The sequence below is a fragment of the Papilio machaon genome, chromosome 8 (genome assembly GCF_912999745.1).
Source record: "Papilio machaon chromosome 8, ilPapMach1.1, whole genome shotgun sequence".
Lineage (NCBI taxonomy): Eukaryota > Metazoa > Arthropoda > Insecta > Lepidoptera > Papilionidae > Papilio > Papilio machaon.
Window position 1 is genome coordinate 8,178,534 of NC_059993.1, and position 21,965 is coordinate 8,200,498.

At 33.7% G+C, this 21,965-nt stretch overlaps 4 protein-coding genes across 4 annotated transcripts; 3 read left to right on the forward strand and 1 right to left on the reverse strand.

Annotated features, from left to right (window-relative positions):
• Positions 1–1,855: 1,855 nt before the first annotated feature.
• On the forward strand, positions 1,856–5,370 carry LOC106720392 (transmembrane protein 181). Its single transcript, XM_014515075.2, has 12 exons — positions 1,856–2,191; positions 2,360–2,463; positions 2,780–2,938; positions 3,175–3,277; positions 3,490–3,643; positions 3,770–3,850; positions 3,981–4,080; positions 4,155–4,282; positions 4,495–4,641; positions 4,740–4,842; positions 4,941–5,165; positions 5,237–5,370. The coding sequence occupies exons 1-12, from the start codon at positions 2,043–2,045 to the stop codon at positions 5,368–5,370; spliced, it is 1,587 nt and encodes a 528-aa protein (XP_014370561.1). The 5' UTR covers positions 1,856–2,042.
• A 1,429-nt stretch (positions 5,371–6,799) lies between these two features.
• Positions 6,800–9,153, reverse strand: LOC106720393. The gene has a single exon (XM_014515076.2). It carries the CDS (start codon positions 8,664–8,666, stop codon positions 7,239–7,241), a length of 1,428 nt encoding a protein of 475 aa, XP_014370562.2. The 5' UTR covers positions 8,667–9,153; the 3' UTR covers positions 6,800–7,238.
• Positions 9,154–9,390: 237 nt separating this feature from the next.
• LOC106720085 (TBC1 domain family member 5) lies at positions 9,391–19,054 on the forward strand. The gene is made up of 13 exons (XM_045678980.1): positions 9,391–9,438; positions 9,511–9,578; positions 11,595–11,729; positions 12,072–12,171; positions 12,545–12,661; positions 13,819–13,943; positions 14,016–14,066; positions 14,657–14,759; positions 15,322–15,440; positions 16,232–16,374; positions 16,939–17,122; positions 17,786–18,038; positions 18,679–19,054. The coding sequence occupies exons 1-13, from the start codon at positions 9,436–9,438 to the stop codon at positions 18,931–18,933; spliced, it is 1,656 nt and encodes a 551-aa protein (XP_045534936.1). The 5' UTR covers positions 9,391–9,435; the 3' UTR covers positions 18,934–19,054.
• A 715-nt stretch (positions 19,055–19,769) lies between these two features.
• Positions 19,770–21,924, forward strand: LOC106720199 (vacuolar protein sorting-associated protein 51 homolog). Its single transcript, XM_014514784.2, has one exon. It carries the CDS (start codon positions 19,819–19,821, stop codon positions 21,922–21,924), a length of 2,106 nt encoding a protein of 701 aa, XP_014370270.2. The 5' UTR covers positions 19,770–19,818.
• The last annotated feature ends 41 nt before the right edge of the window (positions 21,925–21,965 follow it).

Genomic DNA, 21,965 nt, shown 5'->3' on the forward strand with positions numbered 1-21,965 from the left:
TAAGTGTGATAGTGTGTTTGATACCTGATATAATAAAGTAATTCTTACAAAAAACAACAATTTTATTGTTTTTTTCATATGGCAACACTTACTGTCGTCATATTTTTCTAATTAAACTTTAACCTCTATTTATATTTCATTGTATAACTATCGATATATAAACTAATAAAAAAACCCTTTGAAATTTAACTTGTTTAAAATGTCCGACCAAATTTTTTTCTCTTCATTTAAAATATTCCTTTCATTGTTAACTTTATTTTTTTTAATCTATATATATATAAAAATGAATTGCTGTTCGTTAGTCTCACTAAAACTCGAGAACGGCTGAATGGATTTATCTTATCTTAGTCTTGAAATGTTCGTAGAGGTCTAGGGAAGGTTTAAAAGGCGAGAAAAAATTCATACCGCTATTAAGTTTTTTTTTCCTGCGCGCGGACGACAGCTAGTCTACCTATAAAAATAATATTTCGAGAGTTTATAAAACATATAATATTATAAAATAACATCATTCACAATTTTACTGTAAGTTCAAAACTCATCTAAATAAAACTTAACTATTTAAACAAAATTATTTCTTTAACATAAAATATATTTTACAAATTAATCTTATAATATGAAGTAACGAATATATTTATCAATAATTATGCCTTGTTTAATTCCAATACAGTAAATCGACAAATGTAAAATAAAAACTAAAATGTCTGCTTTACGAACGATAATTTTAAGTGATAACACTTAGTGTTAGTGTTCTTGCCTCTATCACTTGTACCTTGCTCTCGCTTGTACACAGCACTAAGGCATTACAATGATTCAAGTGTTTTCGTGAAAAAAAAAAACAAATCATCCGATCTCTTTGATGATTCCTTTTGACTATTTTCTGATTTGGAATTAAATATTAGCGAACTAAAACTTGTAATAATTATCAACAAAATTGAGTTTTCGTTTTATGTACGATTAGCTGTCGTCCGTGACTCCGTCTGCGCGGAATTAAAAAAAAAAAATTAGCATATGTGTTCTCTTAGACTATGTTCTACATCTGTGTCTAATTTTTATCAAGATCCGTTGAGCCGTTTCTGAGATACATTCAAACAAACATCCATACATCCAAACATACGCATTTATAATATTAGTAAGATTATTAAAAAATACTTAAATTTAATGTAAATATTTATATAATGTGTTTATTAAATAATATTGAGTACAAACTTATTTGAATTGTTTAGTTTGATTTTTGTACTTTAGGATTTAATTTTTCCGATCATTTTTTATTTTATATTTTAATTTATCTATTCGATTTATAAACAAACCTGTGAAAATGTGTTCAAATAAAAAGATCTGTGAAAAAAAATATTGTTTTATTTATTTACCTTGAATTTATCACGCAATTCTTTTAAACGGGTCGAAAGATTCACTATTTTATATCAAAAGATGACAAACGAGGAAACAGCCACTTGAATTCTCCGAAATAGCGAGGCGACCATTGCCCATAGATATCTGCAAATGCAGATGCGTTGCCTACCTTTAATCAACGAAGAAGGGGACGCACAGAAGGAGGATATTTCTCCTTCCTATGCGTCCCCTCTTCCGCCAAATCCTTTTTTACTGAAAATAAGATGGCAACAGAGCTTTAAATCGACAAATAATTATAAAACAAGAACAAATTGCACTACATACTGAATCAGTCAAATGTTCGCGCTTTGAAAAAATAATCAATACTTTCGCCAACAGACAAAGTAGAACGAAAAGTAAAGTCTATACTTCTATGATATTAAAAGATTTTTTTTACATAAAAACATCAATAAATAAGAGTAGTTATACATTTGCTGTAAAATTATTATAGTGCAAAAGACATGCCACATCATATCAACGTTAAACATTGGATATGGCAATCTCTTAAAAAATCAATAATATGCTTGTAAACAAGAAATACATGTGGGGGAAAATATAAGCTCTGTCGTAACGTTTTGTACAGTGAGTTTTATTATTTCGCTACTTCTAGTTGTTTTGCGTTTTTTCTTGTACATTATAGATTTAAGGTGAGTATGGATACGGCAAATGTGGGATATTCCTACCATCTTCCTACTGCAGGATGGAACTACAAAATACGGAACACTTTGTCTCAATTCAGTGATTTATTTAGTGAGTTTAATAAATATATTGCACCTGCTTATCATCATGATCGCTGTGAGAGGTACGTTAATGTACAAAATTAGATATTTGTTATGTAAACTTAAAATTACTAAGTATATAAATATTTGTATATAAGTAAACATTGTTTCTTAAAATTGCGCAATTAGAACACAGCCAATTTTTTTATGTTTAAAAACATAAAATAGCAAATGTTATCTTTGCGTTACAGGTCCGTGCCAATGAGGATCTATTCTATGCACAAAGGGGAATTTGTAATGGTTTTTATAGCATTTTTTGCTTGCTTCGGCCTAGGTGTCTTCATAGGACTTGCAGGTATGTAACATGTATCAAAGACACCATGCCCACTCTATCAGAATTTGTCTTTTTAAATATCGCCAGGATAGAGATTAAATTATAAAAGTTTGACAGAGAAAGAGGCACAAGCAGACAGGGCAGGGACATTAAGAGTCACAAGCCTTCTTTTAATTCAAATTTAAACTTAAATAAAGATTGATCAGTGGACTTTTTTTCTATTGATGCGCCAAGAATAGACGGAAACTATCATTACTACACTAACGAGCGGTTCCTGACTCCTAAAAATCCGTAATCTCTACCTACCTCTATGGTTTACATTTGTTTTTATCGGTAGGACCTTCTCCAACGTCAATGACGTCAGTAGCGGGAAGTAGCGTGCTGGCTAACGCGAGCGAAGTGTTCCGTGGGCCGTACTCGCTGCGCAGTCCCGCGCTCGGTACGCGCTCACAGCAGCTATGGCTGTTCGCTGAGATACTTACCAACAACAATGACGGTTAGAACAGATTTATACCACATTTGCTTACCCTGTCCCACAGCTCACTATGATGTCAATGCCGAAAGGGTATAACGTGATAAGAAATAACCAGTAATTTTTTAGATAATTAAGCTGGTAAATGCAAAAATATTTATTCAAGCAAAAAGTTTTTAACATAAAAACAAAAAAGATCTTAATGATCCATATTTCACAGCTTGCCGAAGTAACGTTTATGTAATCTGTCTTATTTTCAGAGGAAATATTCGACAAAAGTTTTCAGATTAGTATATCAATAGATGGAGTACTAAGTGATCATTCCACAACTAACTTGCTGCCCGAATCTGATGCCACAAATAGGTAAATGTTTATATATACATAATTTTAGTTTTAACTTCGAAGATTTATGTAATTGCATAAATAGACCTTAGAATGAGAAATGATATCAAGAATGTTATTTTTCCTTTGATTTAGAAATATTTGTTGCTCTTTTCTTCGCGCCATTGCGACTATTCTAATAACAATGTTGTCAGTTACAAAAATGTTAACAGATAATAAATATTTGTTTTTAGAACACAACATCTTAAATGTAAAAAACAAATATGTGAAGAGGTGATGGTGTTACATCTGGGTGCATTGGAGTTCACACATTACGTACTCAATATACGGTTCTATGGATTACAGGAATTCCATAAGCGCTACTTTATACGAGAAATTGTGTTCTACGTGAGTATAATAAAATGAATAAGGAAAAATTAAAGTGCCGAAATTAAATTTGTTTTTCGTTTCTATGAATTTCTTATATAATTGGACAATAGGAGAAAAATATTAATTGTTATATTTATCTTACAGTTTAAAACGTACAATCCAGCCTTTACACAAATGGAGACGTGGTTTCGATTTATTTTTTTATTGACAACATTTACAGTAGCGGTAAGTTTTTCGACGAGCGACTGCAAATTAAATTTGGTAACATTATGAACATAATTTTTCGCTCTTAACGTACGTAGTTTTAAATTATATTTAATGTCAATATAAATAGAGTAAGTTGTAAATATTTCAGTGTTGGTTTGCACATTCTCTAAGGAAGTATTCAACACAAGACTGGGCGATAGAACAAAAATGGCTGTCAATACTGTTACCTTTACTTCTTCTTTACAATGGTAAGAATTTGCCTTCAGTATTTTTCTCTTATTAAATTTAAATAAAAATGACAAAATATTTAACTTATCTACAGATCCATTATTCCCGTTGCGACTGGTGTCAACAGGGTGCTTCGCGCCATTTATCGATACGGTTTTTCAATCGATGTTCCTCATCTGCGTCCTTCTGTCTTGGCTAGCTTTATACCATGGACTTAGACAAGTTAGTACAATGTTGATATAACATATTTCTAATTAAGTTATATCAATATAATTGCCAAAAACTAATAAGTTTTAATATCCGACTCGAAGGACCATATTTAGTTAATAATTAAAATTCGTGTACTTCAATTTCACTTAACACACTTTTTGCATTATTTAATGATGGATAGAAAAATAAGGTTTACTAACAAAAGGTCATATCTTTTCTTTCAGAATGAAAGACGATTCTTATCATTTTATTTGTTCAAATTAATAATAGTTGGACTCGTGTGGATGCCCGTCATGATCATCACCGTCTGGCAAAAATATTACGCTTTCTATGATCCAACTTTTAACTACGCTTTGAATACCAATTACCCAGTAAGTGATTAAGTAATTAATCAAGTATTCTTGTAATTTATTCTCTCTTAGCCCTTCTAACTTTATTCATTTAATACAAATATATATATTTCTGACAGGTTATCAAGATTGTATTCTTCGGCGCCATCACTCTTTATTTCTTATACTTACTCGTTCTCATCATCAAAGCGTATAGTGATCTGCGCAATATGCCTTTCTTTGGTAAGTTTCAGGCATTGGAGTATTGACTTGACGATAAACAGATGAATATTTTTAAAGTCAAATTTATTGAAAAAAAAATGAATTTTGATTTTTTCCAGACATAAGACTTCGCTGCCTGTCCATAATAGTCGGTACTGTGACGACTATAACGACATTGCTGGCGCTCCAGTCGTGGGGGCCTGCAGCGCTGCAGGACCACTGGGCATCGCAGCCCAAGGTCACCTATGACACATCCGCCCCTTTCATGGCACTCTATGGTTTATTTAACTTCAAAATGTATCTATTAGCATATCTGTTCTCACCTGGCATTGGATCTATACACGGTAAGATTTATTCTTTACTTTCTCAATATACATAAATAAAAAATATAATAACGAATATTTATATGTTTCAGAAACTGCCATAACCAAAGACAATCCGGCGTTCTCTATGATCAACGACTCGGACGAAGAAGTGATCTACGGTTCCGATGAGGAAAGCCGACGGCCGCTCAATTCGCACCGCAGAGTCAGCCATGAAGATATTTAAAGTCGATAGTTATTTTCCTTAAATCTATGTTTTTCTTGTTATAAAATTATACATCTTAATTCGTTTCATTTTGTTATTATTCTTCGCTTTAATAAAGGGAAGTTTATCCAAAAGAGATAAGGTGCAATTCATCCATTTAGACAGACAGAAGTCAACCTTTTATAATCTTGCAAGCAAAATAGTCTCTTCATACGTTTTCAGCTCTTAGGCAGTATACAGTAGTCGGAAATGTAGCCCCCTAAGTATGAGTTAGTTTCTTTAGTCTTTTAGTATTGCCTAAAATAAAACTGGTCTCCAAGTATTTTGTGTGTCGAACAAAAACACGAACGACCTCCACTGTTAACGAGGTATTATTATAGTATCTATTAAACTATATATATTTATCGTGTCGCGGTTAAAAAATACAAGGAACCTATGTAATTGTCACGTTTGTTAGAACAGTGAGCACATAGTAGTAAAATCAAGCCTTATTATTTGATTTCAATATTGAGAGGATTGGGTGAAACTACTCCGTTGCCATACGCCATTTTGTGTCAAAAGACGTCTTGGAATTATTGATTACGGAGTTAAATATTGTGCAATTATATCGATAGAAAACTATCACATTACAATAGCTCAATTTAACAAAGTTATAGTTTGTGTTCGTGAGATAAAATAAAAAAACATATAAATATTTAGGACAAATATCCGAACTGATTGAATAGCCGCCATCTTACGACGAGTTATGACATTATTTATTTTTCTATAAGACGCGCATTGATTGAGAAACAAGTTTTATTTATATATAAATGAAAAATAAAAGAATCACATATGCAAATATTGTGATTTTATTACAAGAATTAGCTATTGATCTATTTACATATGTTAAGAGTCGCATAAGATTTATTTCACAAAAAGGGATTTACTCCTTTTATTACTTGAATAAATAAGGATAACTGCAAAACTATTGTATATTATTTTAAACTAAATAAATAAGTGCTTGTGTAATTGTTCAAATTTGGAAATTTAATACTGCAAATTAGTTTTAATGTACAGGAGCCATAGACATTTTATTATATTTTATGCTGTGTTCACATGAAATGTATCATCAGCTGTCAACAGTTTACTTTAGTCAGTGTAAAACAAAATTGCAGTGTTTTAAATCACATTGCATGTTTATTCAGTGACTATGAATAACATTATAGCATAGGGATTGTATGGATGGTCTAAAAAAATAATTTTAAAAACCATGAGTTATATTGCTCACAGCCAATTACTGACAATAAATTTGAATTGAACACAGCAATAGACAAAGATTTTTTTTTACAAATGTTAAAGTTTAACATAAATACTGTAAACATAACTGAAAATAGATAATTACTAACCATACATTCATAAACAGTTTCATAAATCAAAAACAAGATATTTAAAATATTGGAAGCTTGCTTTTGTTAATTTGCTTCTTGACCTACAAGAATCAGCTATTAATATCACAAATTAATAACAAAGCTTTAAATATCAGAAATTTAACTGTAAGGTATGATTCCAACTCAAAAGCACAAACCTAATAAAAATGAAACCTATACATTTTGATGATTAAAGGTTATCACACACTTAATACCTTGCTCAACCAGCACCGCCGCGCCTCGTGGTCATCGCGAAATAAGCTTGTTATCACCTTACTGTCACTGATAGAGTGAGACAGAGATAGACATTTGTTAGCAAAGTGCCATGTCTATCTGGTTTGCACAGCTTGACAATGGCGCCATATGAACATAGAAGGGGAGGTGCTTTTAAATATGTGTGGTAACCTTAATTTTTCCTTTAGACAAAAACTTGAGGGCAATAAATAATAAAATATCCCTGGTATGATTAAAATAATATAAAATTCATTCTAAAGTTATAGTCTGTAAATTGTTCAGAGTATGAGCGATCAGAATCACAGGATGTGGCTGCAGCACAGCGGAAGGCAGGTGTTGGAGTGCAGGGAGGGGGCGCTGACGTGCTCCGCAAGGCTCCGCAGGCAGGGCATTAGGTGTTGCCGCAGCCCGACGCAGCACCGCACCACCTCTCATTACACAAGTAACACCAGCACGTGGATCAAAGTTCTCATTGCCACTAGGTCCTTCATCATCAGAACACAAGTCGATCACTTCAGAATCATTATCTAGTCTTTTCAATGGATCTGCACTCCTAATGTCTGCTTCTGCAGCCTGATCAGAGTCAAACCCATCTACATACACTATATCTTTGTCTACAGCATACATTTTATTCTCAGATTCCTTTTTGAGTTTTTCAATATAATCTGTCATACTCTTTAATGACATTCTTTCAACATTCACAGATACAGGTCTACACTTAAGATATAATAGTTGTCCTTTCACATCCAATAACTTCTTATTTCTTTGATCTGGGAATATGTGTGTTCTGTGCCAATAATCTATAGGCCTTCTGTATCTAATTGGAAATTGATTTCTACTTTTACTAACTACATTTCTATTCAAAGGAGTCGATGTACAACAATATCTTTCAATTCTTTCTCTAGAATAAGTGGAATCTCTGTTAACATTTGTTTTAGCATTCCGCATGTAAGCTAAAGAGGAAAAAGGGAAGGGAGGACCTCTATCAACATTGGCAGCTGATCGTGAATTCTTAGGTCTAGTATCTATGTCAACATTTTTAGCACTAGCATTCTGGGCGATTCCTTGTATTGACTGTAGTTTCAATGCAGAGAGAAATTCTGCCAGCCCCCCATTACATGTACTTGTGGGGATTTCATTATTGCAAAGCCTCTCATGCGCTTGTAATGTATGTAAATTGTCAAAATGACTATCACAATTGTCACAGAGATATATGTCAGCAGATTTCACAGGCGATTCCTCTTTTTCCACTGACTCTTCTCTATCATAAAAAAGATTCTCATTTCTAAAAGTCACTAGAAGCCGTCCACTTGGCCTATAGTACATAGACGTGGTGTGATCTCGATTGTCAACTAACCTTAGCCTTTTTCTCGGTAAGCGCGCGAGATGTGCAGAAAACACAAGTAAAAAAGCGCTCTTGTGATGATTGTAACATCGCCTTACAAGGTTCTTTAGACGTGTCTCCCAATCCTGCGGAACTTGTGCTGGCTTCACAAAGGGATGAGAAAATTCCACATCTTCCGGCCACCATGGTGGTTGGCGAATGTCTTTGGCGGTGTCGTGGCCCCAAGAACATGTTACCATAAACGTTATGAACTTCTCGAGCTGTGAAGCTGATATTGTTGATATCGCTATTGGGTTGCCGTTTGCAAAAAGCAACGGTAGATTAGCGATCATGGCTAGTGGTGTATATTATCATCGCAGAGGTGTCAGCCGATGCGATCTCACTTCACTCAGCAACACGCTAACGGTTATCACATTACAAGTTATTGTGAACATCGTTACCATAAACATTGTATCCACAAAACATATGGTTTGCTAGGAACGTCAAACAAAGACCAGTACGAAACATAAATTTAATAGTCAAATTTTACAAAAATGCAAACAAGTAACGCATTCTGTCTTAACAAAACTGACGAAAACGAGAGATGGATAGATTCACAGTTCACAGTTCACAGATATCATTCGCTGCTATTCTTTCTCACAGATCACAAACTTCTTTTACGGCGACATCATCATAACGTGAGTCAAGCTAACTCAAACTTGAAAAACTATAGAAGAATTTAAAAACTATAGTCAACCAAACTTACATAGAAGAGGTGTATTTACAAAATTACTTTATGATTATTCGTATCAAGTGGAAATGTTTAAAATAGATTGACATTTTTACGTTTTTGTGCGCACAGTGCATTCTTCTTCTTGACATTCTTTGGTATTTATTAACCCGTGTAATCTATGTTGTCAGTACGATTTGACATTTGACACTTACTCAATATCAATAATATTTGTCAAATTGTCAACTGGTTTAAAACGGTTGTTTTTCTTAATTTATTTTTTATGAACATATATAAATAAAACAATACTATTTATTAAATAGTATTACTGTTTAATCAATTATAATTTAAAGTATTATCTAAAACAGTGCGCTATGCTTATTTAATACAATATGGTATGTTATTATCGTATTATTTGAAGTGGTAATAGTATTCAAAATATAGTTTTATCTTTTTGTTTAACTTAGGAGACAAACAACATCGATTTTTCGACTGGTTCACCGCCAAATAATCACATTGAAGCCACAGATTACAAGTAAGTATTCATAATGTTATCAAATTATAAATATTGACATTCTTTGTTCATTTCTTCTCGTAATATCACTAAGCAAGCAGTTTAATACGTAACTTTAATTCTTATAATTTTTTAATATTGGCTGCAAATTTTTAACCACAATAAAAACTTAATTATAAAATGAGTTCGTAATAAAACATTGAGATTGTTATAAAAAGTTGTAGGTTTTGCTTTGTAAGGTCACTACATTCCAAGACTTCAGCTTTTAGAAAGTTTGTTTTTACTTCATGACTAGATGTTTAAATTAAATTCATTGTTCTATTATTGTTACATTGGTAAACATATTTACAATTTTTATAAAACATTGACAAAAGAGTATAAATAAATACAAAAAATATAAGCTATTTAATATTATTGATACAGTGGACCCCCGATAATCCGGCCCCTGTCTAATCCGGCGCCCCCTGTAATCCGACATGACTTAGAATTACATAAATTAAGTCTGATTTGTACTTCAAAGTACATACATATGTACGTATAATATATAGATTCTTGTCATTAGATATGTATGTGCATTTATGCTTAATTTTATAATAAAACGTAAGCTCTCAATTGTTATTTAATTTACTAAATTCGACTTACATAAATTAAGTCTGATTTGTACTTCAAAGTACATACATATGTACGTATAATATGTATATAGATTCTTGTCATTAGATATGTAATTTGTCGGATTACAAGGTACTCTTTCGTAAAAAAATCCGGACTATAGGGGTCTTAGGCAGTGCTCTATAATCCGACAAATTCGATAGTCCGACACTGCCCTGCATAATGTTTGCCGGATTACCGGGGGTCCACTGTATTTCCTATCATAAATATCTTAAATATATAATTCACAAATAATTACTGTATTGCAGAAATATTGAAAAAAAATACATTATTATTAATGAATGCCAGTTACTTTTGTTGTATCACAATTGTATCAAATTACTATCAACACAATTTATCATTAACTGGATTTGAAATAAGATATTTTTGCTTATTATATATTACATAGTCATAACATATTTATTAGTGAGTTAACTCGATGAAGACTAAATTTAGGTATATTAAATTTATTTTACACATTAACATAAAAATACTTTAGGCATTAAACACACAATAAGGGATAATATGAGAATATATATTGAGAGGTTTGAAAGTGCTAGTATCTTTAAGTTTTATAATAATAATAATAATAAGACATTTAATCCGCTCAAAGACATTACAACACTTATAATACAATTAAAAAATTAAAAGAAAATAAAACCTAAAGATTACTAATATAATTAAAACTAAGGACACGAAAAGTAATGTACATAAAAAAAAATAAAAATAATAATAAACAAATTATAACTAAGCGTTGCAATGCAAAACAGATAGGGCCTTTGCTCAGCTGTATGTTTCTTTGCCATGGGGGCAGAAACACTTTTACAAAGACACCATACCAATTCTTGCAAGTGCAACAATTGTTGACTTTTCTTTTCATATCTTTGGGTAACAAAGTAGCTGTCCCCTGTGACTGTTGCCCGAAATCAAAAGCAAGATCCATGCAGCCATTCTGGAGATACATTCTATCAAACATCCATATATCCATCCATTCATCCAAACATTCACATCTATATATATATAAAAGAAAGTTGTGTTAGTTACACTATTTATAACTCAAGATCGGTTGAACTGATTTAGCTGAAAATTGATGGGGAGGTAGCTTAGAACCAGGAAACGGGCATAGAATAATTTTTACCCCGTTTTCTATTTTTTTATTCCGCGCGGACGGAGTCCCGGGTAAAAGCTAGTTTATAATATTAGCAAGATTATAAACTGAAATACTTAAGAACTAAACCCCATGTGCATGTATGCATTGGTATGAATGTGGAAGATGCGTGAGTGTGCCAGGACATCCTCAAATGGAAGTCTACATCTCTACCTACCACTGGATTTTGGGTGTGTCTTGAGTTCTTGTTGTATTGTGAAGCATTTGTAACTTTTTTCTAGTTTACATTTTGCAACATGGAATCTGGAATATTTAAAGAATGCCGCAATGCAGCTGCAGTTAGTGAGACCAAGGAGTTTAGCTTGGGCCATCATGTTGAATGCCCTCCCTTCACCTTCAAGTGATATTATCAGCAGGTACTGATCCACTATACTTAGACCTTTTGATTCAAAAAATTAAAATTAAATCATTATTTTTAAAAAACAAAACCTGGATAAAGTAAAAAACCTATTTAAGCGAGAGTATTTGTCCGGCCCCAACGGACAACCTCCATGAGCGAAAAATTCCAGATAGTGGGAAACCTTCCAATTGGATTATAGAGCACTTAAGTGCCTTTTTCCACTTAGCGACTAGCCGTTTGACTTTTTCTTGTATAGGAGTCAAGGTTGTACCAGGAAATAACATAGGACTCTTTGTAAATTGTTTATCTTCATAACATTATATACATCAATGTGTTACAAATGGTATATTTATTACAGTATTAAAGCACACAGGAACTTCTATAGTGACCTAAGAGAGAAGCTGTCAATGGACCCTCGAGCTGTCATTGATGATGATCCACTCTCACAGAATGAAGAGGTAAATAGACTTGCGAATATTAAATTTATATTCTTTTAATACATTCAATGCCATTATCATTCCAACTTGCAAAAATGAACTCATGTCTACAATCAGTGACAATTAATGTGTTAAATTAAGTAAAAATTTAACTTTATTACCCTAATTCACAGTACTGGAACAAAACGTAAAAACATAATATATAGACAAACCTTGATAAGTGAGAAACCTTTATAAGCGACAGTCATAGTCCAGTCCAGATAGGCAACCTCCATAAGCAAGAAACTCAGAGTGAAACCTTTATCAACGAGAAAAATGCTTTGGACTCTCGCTTATCCAGGTTGGACTGTATTTGGTCTTACTTTTTTCATTCCTAATATATATATTTTTTCAGAGTGCATGGAAACAACACTTCTGTGACAATGAGCTGAAGGCTCTAATACTCCAAGATGTTGTCCGAACCTATCCAGAAGAAGTATACTTTAGAGATAAAGATGTTCAGGATTTAATGGTGAGGATACATTATATACAAACATAGTAAAACTGTATAACTGTGTGTTTCCACTATTCAAAAACTTATACAAAAACATGCAACTATTTTTTTTTCTGTAGGTGGTTCTTTCGACCAACAGTTTTTTTTATATGAAAAGGTGGCAAACAAGCAAACGGTCACCTGAATTCGCCGAAATAGCGAGGCGACCGTTGCCCATAGATATCCGTAAATGCAGATGCGTTGCCTACCTTTAATCAACGGAGAAGGGGACGTACAGAAAGAGGACATTTCCCCTTCCTATGCCTAATCCAAATTCACTTCTTCAAAAGCCAAATCCACTTCTCCTTCTTATAAGATTATATTCTCTTTTCCTAATAAGAAAAGGGTGGGAAGGAAAGAGAACTAAAATTAGTCCTCCGGTACCACAGTCATCAGACTGTACTTGGAATTACTTCCACGTGACTCCTGTCTTCTGTGAGGTTGTGGTATTTCACTTGTTGGTATAGTTGGTATTGTTGTGGTACGTCTCCAACAAACTTTTGCTATAATTATAAATAGATTAATATTTGTATTATTGGATTTGATTTGTTAGTTTATGGATGGATGGATTTGTTGGTCGTTGTTTGATTTGTTGGTTATCGTTAGATTTGTAATATTTGTATTTGGTTGTTGTTGTTGATTATTTTATTGTGACTAACAGATAAGTTAATCAAATTTTTTATAATTGTGATAAGATAATTTGTAAAACAAACAAATATTTCGAAAATAGCGATGACCTAAATTGATATTAATTTTTTTTATCCTAGTATTATTTATTTTTTATTAAAAATATAATATCTTATAATGTGACAACCTCCTATCCTAACTACTTTTTTTTTATTTATAACTAGCTTTTAGCCGCGACTCCGTCCGCACGGAATAAAAAAAAAAGAAAAGAAAACGGGGTAAAAATTATCCTATGTCCTATTCCTGGTTCTAAGCTACCTGCCCACCAATTTTCAGTCAAATCGATTCAGCCGTTCTTGAGTTATAAATGGTGTAACTAACACGACTTTCTTTTATATATATAGATTTAACCTGTTTCCATCTAAAAATATACATTAGTAAGTTAGAATTAAGTGAAGCATTTAATTTTTTTTTTATCCATCATTTAGAACCTATAAAATTATTTGTAGGTGCGTGTTCTATTTTTCTGGGCTCGATCTCACTCAGTGGGCTATAGACAAGGTATGCATGAAATTTTAGCTCCGTTGTTGTTTGAGTTACACGGAGATAGGAAATATGCACCAGATGATATCAGGTATATTATTATATAAAATTAAATTGTTTATTTCATATTGATTGGTTTATTTAATGTGAATTTTTATTTCAGTGATACACTCAAATGTTATTTAGACAAGGATTATTTGGAACATGATAGTCAGTATGTATTTTTATTCTTTTAAATAAAAAATTTTATTGCAGCCTTGGGGTTGTATACAGCCTTTTTGTTTCAGCTTTTTTGGACAGTTTTATAAAATATTTTTTTGACATATTTCGTTTTGACGTTTTGTTTTATATCTTATACATTTTTATATAACTTTATCTTGTTTGTGTCCTTTTATATTAAATTTGTTGTGAAAGTTACACTTTTGTATTGTAGTTAAATTTATAATTTCTATTTTTTTTTACACTGATCTCTATAAATGAATAGGCAATGGCTTGAAAACTACAGCTCTTTTGTCGTTCAAACTTAAAATTTCCTTACAATGAATTCTATCTACATTATTAGTTCGAATCTTCACCACTGCCAACTATAACCATCAGCGCCAAAATGGCGGAAATCAAATAGGCACAAAATGTCACAGCTTATAGCTTGTCTATGTATAGAGGTCAACATTTTTTTATAATATTAAATTATGTCTATAAATGAAGACATGAATAATTAAAAAATCTTTACGTAAATAGAAATTGAAATATTAAAAAGATATTCCTTTTTAGTTTTTTTTTATACTTTCTTTGACGTTGTTACAGTATGTTGTTCAATGCTGTAATGAAAGGTGTGGAGAGGTTTTACACAACGGGTGAGGTTGTGCCGAGCTCGTGCGGCAGGTTGCCCACATCAACATCCATACATGTAACTTTACAATTACTTATATATCACTTAAGTTATTATATTCAAATTACTATAACTTTGCTCAAATCTTTAAAAATGCAGATTTTACGATATTTATAAGAATATATTTTTTTAAGTTTTTTTCTTTTGTTTGTTAAGACAATTTTTGATTTCTAGTTTTACTAAATTTGATACAGATTTAGAATATAGTCTGGAAGAACACATAGGCTACTAAATAAGATTTTTTTTTTAATTCCGCACGGACAAAGACACGGGTAATATCTAATTACACATAAAATGAAACAACGAAATAAAAACTCCATATTTTTTAATTTTATCAACTTAAACAAAGTAATTTTATAAAATAACTAGTAATCGCTCGCGACTTCATCCGAGCGCGGCTTTAAAAAACATAATAAGTAGCTTATGTGTTCTTCCAGACTATGTTCTACATCTATACCAAATTTCATCAAGATCCGTTGAACGGTTCCGGAGATATCTTCAAACAAACATCCATCCATCCAAACATTCGTATTTATAATATTAGTAAGATTTATTTAATAATATTGTTTATGAATTACAGAATCAAAATGAAGTGGTGAGATATTTGGAAAGAGTAAAAGATGAGTACTTAGCGCCATTGGACAATGAGCTGGCAACACATTTGGCTAAATGTAACATATCTATGGAACTATTTGGAATGTCAGTATTTTTAATTACAACAACACTTTCAGTAGTATAAACATAATCACGCTCGTTACTCAGAAGGGTAGACAGAGACTATGGATTTCTATTTGCCGCGATCTTATCACATCTCTCACTTCTACATACATCTACACACATATAGTTTCTGATGCTGTTCTCCCTCTTGAATATGTCATAAATGTGAACGCTTTAAGTCTGTTTGTTGGTTTGCGTCATAAATTTTCTTTGTCAATTTCAAATCACAGCATCCTCTTTTATACCACATTCTTTTTTTACAGCATTATATATTTTCTATTTAAATGTCGTTAACACTTTACATGCTATTAGGGTTTTTTTTGATGTGAAACATCTATAGGCTCACTTGTAAACCGAATTGTAGGCGTGGCGACGCTTGCCGTGGCGAGGGGTCGCCACGCTATACTGAGGTATACATTATTATTATCATTTATCATTATTTATTTTATAATATTTAATATTTTATGCATATTACTTGTACACGAACGATGTTTCACATCTGCCAGGCGTCCCATGACGGCTCACATTTTTTTGTATGAAATTGAATCCTAGGTTTGTTAGGTTAGCGGCACAGAATGTGTTAATCAAATAAAAGCTTTGTGTTTTCTTAATGAAGTGATGTATATTTTATTTATTTAAAAAAACACTATAATAGTAAACTTTTTTTTGAAGTTTCTACGTTTCGGTTACGAGTCTTTTAAGCCAAGTAATTTATAGCTAAGTTTGGATAACTTTAAGAGAAATTTAGTAAAGCATAGAGTGATACTGTGCAGTCGGTGGCTGCGGCTGTTGTTCGGGCGGGAGTTCCCGCGCTCTGAGATACCACATCTGTGGGGGTTCATCTTCGCGGATGGACCAGTTCTGCCAAACCTTCATTACATCATAGTCGCCTTGTTAATCTCTATGAAGAGCTCACGTAAGTGGTTTTCATTTAAATATTAAAGAACAATACTCTAATTAGGAAAAGTAACATATTAATGGCTCCTTCGTAAACTATCGTATGTATGAAATGCAAATTATCCAAAACGAAACTTTAAACATTATAATATTAGAGATAACTTAATTTTATAGTTTTTTTTGTAATGTTACTTTCAAATCTATATATATAAAAGAAAGTCGTGTTAGTTACACTATTTATAACTCAAGATCGGTCGAACTGATTTAGCTGAAAATTGATGGGGAGATAGCTTAGAACTAGGAGACGGACATAGGAACTTTTTTGTCTTGTGTGCATTTTTTTTTATTCCGCGCGGACGGAGTCGCGGGTAAAAGCTAGTTTAAACATAAATTAGTATTTTGTCAAATTAATTTAAAAATACATAAAACTGTGGTTACCGTATGTTTTTTAAAACGGAAAATTGTGACTTACGATAGTTTACGTAAGAATAATTGATATTAAATAATTAAACTATTTAGTTTTATCTATTCTTAGTTGTAATATTTAACTTAGTTATAACAAATTAGTTTGTGTGTGTGTAAGTGCTGGAGGCGGAGGATGGCGCGGCGTTGTCCACACTGATGCGTCCTGCGCGTGCGCCGGTCACCTATGTGTGTGCGCTGGCCCTGCATCTGCGTCATCCTCGTCTGCCGCGCCCACGCACGCCCACGCCCACGCCCACGCCGCCCCCCACTCCGCCCACTGCGCCCACTGCGACCACACATGTGTAACTATATTTATTGTCTTATTTAGAATTCTTCTACTTAGTATATTTACTATTACTGTGTTAAAATATTATTTAGTGTGATAAATAAACTAACTAGTTATAGCCCGCGACTTTGTCCGCGCGGAATTATAAAAAAACTTTATTAATAGCTTATGTGTTCTTCCAAACAATACTCTACATCAGAGACCCCTTTTCTAAAATGAACTGTTACCTCCTTGCTACCTACCCATGGCCAAATTACCTACTTTTAAGATTAATTATTATTGTTATTTTTCATTCTGAATTAGGTCAATAGAAGAAGACAGAGTGAAAATTAGCAATGCTTTAAGTTCGATATCGACTCCTTTAGGAATCCCTGGTTTACATTTGTGCCAAATTTCATCAAGACCCGTTGAGCCGTTCCTGAGATATCTTCAAACAAACATAAATCCATTTAAGCATTTGCATTTATAATATTAATAAGAAGTAGGATAGCAAGATTGAATTCTGTATGCGTCTATTCTTTTAAATAACTTGTGATTACTCATTAATTTAAAAGCGAGCATAACTTTATTGTTTTTCAAAGTGCACGATCTGTTTCACCAACATTATTAAATTAAAAATAACTGAATTGTATTCAACTGGTAGTATACTGAGTGATGAGTTACCTTTGTGTACATTCAGATCGTCATGGGAACGCAATCGGTATGAACGGCTGGAGTACTTTGGGGGTGTGGGGGCGGGGCTGGGGGTGGGGCTGGGGGCGGAGTCTAGCTCCGAAGGGTCAGAGGGTGTGGCGGAGGGTGGGGACGTGGCGAGGTCGCTGGCGGCACTTGCGTTGCTGCGCGCGCGTCTCCCGCCCGCAGCAGCCGCACTCGCAGCCGCACTGCCTCGCGCCCCGCCCGCAGCAGTACTACCTCTCAAACAGATATTACAGGTCTCTGCAGTATTGTATCATCTATATTTATATCTAGGTCGGAGGCTCAAGGGTTAAGCCCTTGACTTGCAATCTGCAGGTCCTGGGCTCGAATCCCGCCATGTACCAATGTGTTTTTCGATTTACATATGTACATTTTTCCGACGTTCTTACGGTGAAGGAAAACACCGTGATGCTGCACATATCTGAGAAGAAGTTCAATGACATGTGTGAAGTCAACCCGCATTTGACCAGCATTGACTATGGCCTAGTCACCTTTAACTTAGGGTAGGCTCCGAGCCCCTCAGTGGGGACGTATAGTGACTGATGATGATTTATATCTCATAGGAAATGTATTTTAAGAAGACCGACTTGATTACTTTTGTAGGAAACCCATACATGAAACGTACTACCAACCTCAATCATTTAATGATTACTGCAACTCTCGCTTAGTAAAACTAAGGGTCACCCTTAATTACTACTCAAAGTCTGCAGCAGCTGTAACACTATTTAAATGATGCACCACTCACATATATTCGTCCGATGTCGGCACCGACTAGTTTCACTCCCGTCCAATGGACTCGAAACTAGTCGGTGCCGACACCGGACGAATGTACGTGAGTGTTTTAGCCATTTATTTATTAATTTGTATGTATGATAGTTGGCAGCTCTACTTCAGTGCCGCAATCATGACCTGATAGATGTGGAGACAGCACTGGAAGCAGCTGAGAACCAGTCCCCTGACGCGGTGGGCCAGCACCAGATAGTACCCGTCAGGGTGCAGCCTCAGCGCCCGCGCCAGCTCCGACAGCAGCGCAAGGTCAAGGAAGTACCTCTGAAAGTCTTCCACCAGGTCGAGTGCCAGCAACCCTCAGACCTCCCATTCTTAGACCCATTACGACTAAGGACAGAGTGACTACGACGCAAAATCATGCTCTATAGTTATTATCATTGAATTATCGTGCTGTGAAATTGTCTATGGTCGAACCAATAGTATGATATTTTGTATTAAAATCTGTGTATTTAATTAGTTTTAAGTCCAATACGTATAAAGATCAAAAATATATACAATTTTTTATGTTAAGTAAATAGTGTAATTCGCTCTCTCATATTGGTTGCTCTTAAGATATATCACGAATTATTTTTAGCTGATTTTTTATTATAAATTATATTTACACGCATGGCACACATAGATTTTACAATTTTAATATGTACTGTAATTATTTTTTAGTTTAAGTATAACTTGCATATTGATAATGTACAAATATAGTTATTTTTTGCAATTTTTTTCCTGTATTTTGAACGTAAACATTCTTTGTATATTTCTAACTGTGTATAATATTTATGAAAATTAGATGATGAATTAAATAAAATTGAATAACTCTGTGTCTAATTTGTGTTTTATTTTACGACGTTGAATCCAATCCATTACTTTGATTTAAAAAAAAAAAACTTGCACCTAAGATGCTGTCTATCTTAAGGACTGATAGTTTATAGACTGAAATATTATATTTTTCAACTTTTTATTATTCGCTTGAAAAATGTTTTTTTTTTTAAGTTTATTACTTTTCTAGGCATTTTGGATGTATGTTACATACGTCTTTGTCTACGTGCTTCTTGTCATAAAATAATAATGCAGACAGCTGTCTGTCAATTTATTGTCAAATACAATAAGTTGTGTCAAAATAAAGCGAAATTAATACACAAATTTTCACAATAAAATCAATTAAAGAAACCACATTATAGTTAGTTAGAGAATTAGAGTTTTACTATTTTAAAAGTTCATTGCAATTTTCTAAAAATGGCGGAAGCTAACAAAGAAAATACTGAAAACCCTCTAAACATAGATAGTAGTAACTTTAATTCAGAAATGTATTTGGAATGTTTGATGAAACTTGCTACTTTAAAACAAGTTATGGATAAAGAAGCCGAGATCGTAAAGCAGAGTCAATTTCTACAATCAGAAATGCAAACTTTGGTGTATGAAAATTATAACAAGTTCATATCTGCTACTGAAACTGTGCGGAAAATGCGTACTGATTTTCAAATTATGCAAGAAGAAATGAATAAGCTTAGTGATAATATAAACAAAATAACAACATTTAGCTCTCAAATATCGGAATCTTTAAAAGAGAGTGGGACAAATGTTAATCGTTTGTGCTCAACAAGACATTTACTTGATAAACTTCAATTTTTATTTTTATTGCCATCACAACTTAATAAAGCTATAATAGAAAACAGGTACGCTGATGCAGTACATGATTACGCACACGCACAAAGGGTGTTACAAAAGTATGGCAACCAACCATCATTCCAGAGTATCCAGACGGAGTGTTCCGAAATTATTTATGGTTTAAAAAAGACATTAAGAGATAGGCTACTGAATTCAGACACATCAGCATCTGAACTTGCAGAGAGTGTTGGACTTCTAAGACAGTTGCAGGAAACGGATTCCTCATTAAAAGATATTTTCCTTAGTTGTGCAGAGAGTAGATTAGATCAACATTTAAAAAGTTTGAGTGCATTGGTGGAACACACTGACATATTAGAATGGGTTGAAAAATGCAATAATACCTTATTAGCTGATTTAGGTATTGTAATATCATGTTATCATGAAATGTTCCAAGATCAAGAAGCAAATAATCTTCCTGAATTTGCTGAAAAAGTGATGTCTCAAGTCTTTCATTTATTTGAGGAAGTTGTGAAAAGACCTGAAAATATTGGAACAGAAATATTGATAAGAGGCTTAGATAAATTCTTCAGGAAGCTGCAAGCTATGTCTGAAATCATTTCCAGTGATGTTGTATCACAAAAAGCTTTAGATGTAGTCATTCAATGTATAAACCATAAAGCTACAATGCAGTATCAATTGATTCAGAGTCAGTTTAAAGATAGTCTGATGAGAGTGCGGCAGACATTAGCAAGTAAAGGCACAGAAACTGTAGATCTGAAGGATATTTTAAATTCACTGCAAGTATATTTGATGCAAAAAATTCAAGCATCATTGTTAGACTTAATGGCATTTTTACAAAACAATCTGTCTTTTGGACTGAAGCCGTGGTGTGCTAAGGCTGTGGCCAACAGTTGCTGGACTGTGATTTCAGAAACCCTTATAAATCTATCAGATATGGTCAAGAAGATGGCCTGTTTGAAGACATCCAACAACATACCCTTTGAGCTACTTCTTATTCTTGCCAAATTATGTTTAGAATTACAAGAAAATGGAGTGAGTACTCTACATAATCATCTCGTAAAACTACTAGAGGAAGCTGCGCCAGGATTGACTGTGGATAACAAGGATAAAAACAGTGTAATAGTGAATTTGTCCACAGCAGCACAAGCTGCATTGGATTCAGAAGTTGTTTTTATTGGACAAACAGCAGCGCAGATGTTGCGGGTGTCCGTGCTTGCTAGGGATTGGTTAAGGGCTCCGGAACCAAGAGGACCGAGAGCGGTTTGCCGTAGAGTTGTGGAAACACTAGCCAGTGCGGATTCCGCCGCTTCCCAACTTTTCCCTACAAGTGTGAAACCATCCAGTGACTCTAGTAGACGTACGATTTGGTCACGCGCACCATCATCGTTCTCTCCTATTAATAGAATATTTTCTGAGCGTATTGAAGTATTCAGTCCTGCGGGCGCTGACCGTGGAGCGTTGTCTAATGGGGCGTTGAAAGTAGCGCTTAAAGCGCTGGTTGAGTGCGTTAGGTTGCGTACATTTAGTAGGCACGGTTTGCAACAGTTGCAAGTTGATGTGCACTTCTTGCAGCAGAGGCTTTCATGTATGGGGAACGACGAGAGACTGCTGAATGCACTGCTGGAAGATGCCTTGGCCTCCGCGCAACTGAGATGTGTCGACCCGCAGCTCATGGAGCCCAGTATTGTCGATATAATTTGTGAAAGAGGATAGTTTAATTTTACTTTATACATTTAGATATAAAATATTCTTAC

Coding starts and splice junctions, on each gene's coding strand:
- LOC106720393 (XM_014515076.2), bottom strand. CDS start 8,666: ATGATCGCTAATCTACCGTTGCTTTTTGCAAACGGCAACCCAATAGCG.
- LOC106720085 (XM_045678980.1), top strand. Junction 11,730..12,071: donor TCAAGTGATATTATCAGCAG/GTACTGATCCAC, acceptor TATTTATTACAG/TATTAAAGCACACAGGAACT. Junction 13,944..14,015: donor TATGCACCAGATGATATCAG/GTATATTATTAT, acceptor TTTTTATTTCAG/TGATACACTCAAATGTTATT.
- LOC106720392 (XM_014515075.2), top strand. CDS start 2,043: ATGGATACGGCAAATGTGGGATATTCCTACCATCTTCCTACTGCAGGA. Junction 3,278..3,489: donor GAATCTGATGCCACAAATAG/GTAAATGTTTAT, acceptor ATTTGTTTTTAG/AACACAACATCTTAAATGTA. Junction 4,642..4,739: donor CTTTGAATACCAATTACCCA/GTAAGTGATTAA, acceptor TATTTCTGACAG/GTTATCAAGATTGTATTCTT.
- LOC106720199 (XM_014514784.2), top strand. CDS start 19,819: ATGGCGGAAGCTAACAAAGAAAATACTGAAAACCCTCTAAACATAGAT.